The 2,711-nt window shown below is 45.1% G+C and overlaps 1 protein-coding gene across 2 annotated transcripts in view; it reads left to right on the forward strand.

Moving 5' to 3' along the window:
- The first annotated feature begins 1,612 nt into the window (after positions 1–1,612).
- Positions 1,613–2,711, forward strand: part of ASCC2 (activating signal cointegrator 1 complex subunit 2) — a 24,425-nt gene continuing 23,326 nt past the window's right edge. The window contains exon 1 of one of the 2 annotated variants that reach the window (XM_010012587.1): positions 1,613–1,703. In XM_010012587.1, the coding sequence (XP_010010889.1) occupies positions 1,623–1,703 (81 nt within the window). In that variant the 5' untranslated portion in view covers positions 1,613–1,622. The remainder of the gene's footprint in view (positions 1,704–2,711) is intronic. The other variant, XM_010012588.1, reaches the window with a different exon arrangement.

The raw sequence follows: 2,711 nt of genomic DNA on the forward strand, positions 1-2,711 counted from the left end.
GGAGCAACCTGCTCTGGTGGAAGGTGTCCCTGCCCGTGGCAGGGGTTGGAGCTGGAGGAGCTTTAAGGTCCCTTCAACCCAAACCAGGCTGGGATTCTATGTCAGGGCTCTTTGGCTCTTACACAGTGTGCCTGACATCATTAATTACATCCTTGTAGTTGAGACCAAAGCTCTTGGGTCAGGAAAAGCACATGATAGTGATCGAGAATGATCCTCTGTGTTGAGGATCCCATACTCAGGGTTATTCTCTTCTCCAGCTGAATATGCTTTTGGCCAGGGCCCACTCTCTTCCAAGATGTTTTTGACTTGGAATGAAGACCTTGATGGTTTGAGACATTTTTTTCCCCTTGTTGCAAACACACAGGTCTGTGCAGTTTTCAGAGTGACTCCAGAAATTTTAAGAGCCAAATTAAACGTATTTCAAGATGAAAACCAGCTGATTCTGCTCAGAAGTTGTTGGGGTGGATTTTTTTTCTGTAAAGAAACTGTTTATCATAAGCATTGAAAACACTCTTGTCAATGTTCTAATCTAAGCTCTCTCGGAAAGGCAATTATTGATGTTTTCTGAGCTGTGTGTGTTGGTGTGGCTCTGCTGTAAACTTCTGTTACTGTTATTTTTTGTTTTCAAATTGAACTCTCAAATGAGAGCCAAAATGGCACCGTTTTTGCCTAAATCCACAGGTGACAAACTCTCTGGAGCTAAAAGTGTTACTCTCTCTCTTGCTGTCCAAACGGACTGCTCTTCTTTTAACTGCTGTTCTGCCCAGGCAATGGGAATACACCGAAATGTGCACCTGAGGAGCCTTGTGAGCTTAGACCCTACCAGAACACAACTGTGTAGTTCCATTTCACAGAAATCCTATTGCTCCCCATCACCCAGGAGATGAGGAGTTCTGTTAACCTCCAGTTGGCACTTTCTGTTAATACCTGAATTTCTCTAACATGCACATAAGGGATGTGCTTTTGAATCACTCGAATACTTGAGCTGCAGTTCATTTTCGGAAGGGAATTGAAATCTTTGAGCCTAAAGGTGCTGTTGGAAATGCAAACGTGGTTTTGTGAGCAGGTGGGAAGTGGCAGGGGAAGGCAGGCTGTGCTTCGCAGGCTCACCCTGGACACTTGTCTGGAGGAGTGCTGAGTGCTTCTGCCACATAAGCACCAGAAATATTCCTTTAATAGTATGTTGGCAGACTGTGTTTCGGTTGTTTCAGTTTGGGCTGTCAGGAGAGAGACTGCAAGCATTAAAAAGCCAAGAGTTCAGCTCAGCTCTTCAGGAGCCAGATTTAAATATCAAGCTTTCATATTAAACAATGTTCCCATCTGGTGTTCATTGTCCTGGACGGTATGTGTGGCCTCTCAGTGAGGAACAGGGCTGGAAGCAGAGCACCACATTACAGGTTTCTTCTGAGGTGTGTGCAGGTGGCTCCTGGGTGCTCCCTTGACGTTTGGCATTTGGGTGGTGGATAAATTGCTTTGTATAAATCCATTTCCAGGCCCTGTGTGGTGCAGGAAGGCCCTGTGTGTAGCCTCTTTTGTTATTTTTTTGCTTGACTGACCTTGTAAAATACACCCTGTGCTGCCTTTGGTTTTTTGTTTGCTGAAGACAGGACCAAGTCATCACGATGCCGGCGCTACCTCTGGATGAACTCCAGCTGACAGAAAGGGATCCCAAAACAGGGAAGATGAGAACTTTACCAGCACTGGTGAGCTGTCTTTTTCCTCAAAGCCAAAACAAGACCTTTAATAAATAATCATCTTATGTTAAAGCCTGGGTAAAACTACCCTTTGTCTGGGATATGATGAAATTTGCTAAGTTTGCCTGTTACAAGAAGGTTTTTTGTGTTTTAGTGCATTCAAACAGTTGAGATTTTGTTTACCCACTATTGGGGGGAAAAAATAGACAACTAAAACTTACTGTGTTCAACATCAGCAGCAAACTGTGTCCTCCAGAACTACTTATTCTTTTGAGGAGCAGCAATGTAAACTTGGCTGCAATAGAGGGAATGCTTTGGGAGCTTTTGCACGCTCTGTGTAAAGTTTAGCTCTGAGCTATAGCACTGGGATAATTCCATCCACTCCCTGTATCCCATGACCTCCCACCCTGTGGCTTCTGCTTGGTGAAATCAGGAAATTCAATCCATGTAATCCTTTTCTCCCAGAAATGAGAGAAAGGAGAGGGTCTTGTGGGCACATTGCAGAAGCGGGCTGCTGGCTTGAGGAGGTTCACACGTACCTGGGTGTACATGTGGATTAAGACAGAGCTTGAAGCTGCTGCTTGCTCTTCAGTGTGATTCTCATTCTAGGCTGGGAGAATTTGGGCAAAGCCTGTTTGGTAACCTTTGGGGAGGGCAGTGAAATGCTGCTTCTCTCTGTTTGGTGACTGTGTCAGTTTGACTTCATGGAATGTTGTGCAAGAACCAGTTAGGAGGGAAAAGAGAGAGCACAGCCGTGCTTCAGAGGCACAGCACCACGCGGCTGCTGTTTGTTTTGAAGGTGTGGGAGGGCTGCTTTGCAAGGCTTTGGTTAACAGAGTGCAAGGAGCAACGTCTACCACATTATGAAGGCCTGAAAACGTTGCTGATAAACAAGGATACAAACCTGCTGATAACCTGCCCAAGAGAGTAGAAAATGGGAAATTACCAGGGATCTGAATGGCAAATTGTATTCAAGTCCAATTTGGTGTTGGTTTCCTAATTCAGTGGGCAGTGCAC

Source organism: Nestor notabilis, unplaced genomic scaffold (assembly GCF_000696875.1).
Source record: "Nestor notabilis isolate BGI_N333 unplaced genomic scaffold, ASM69687v1 scaffold13494, whole genome shotgun sequence".
NCBI classification, from domain to species: Eukaryota; Metazoa; Chordata; class Aves; order Psittaciformes; family Psittacidae; genus Nestor; species Nestor notabilis.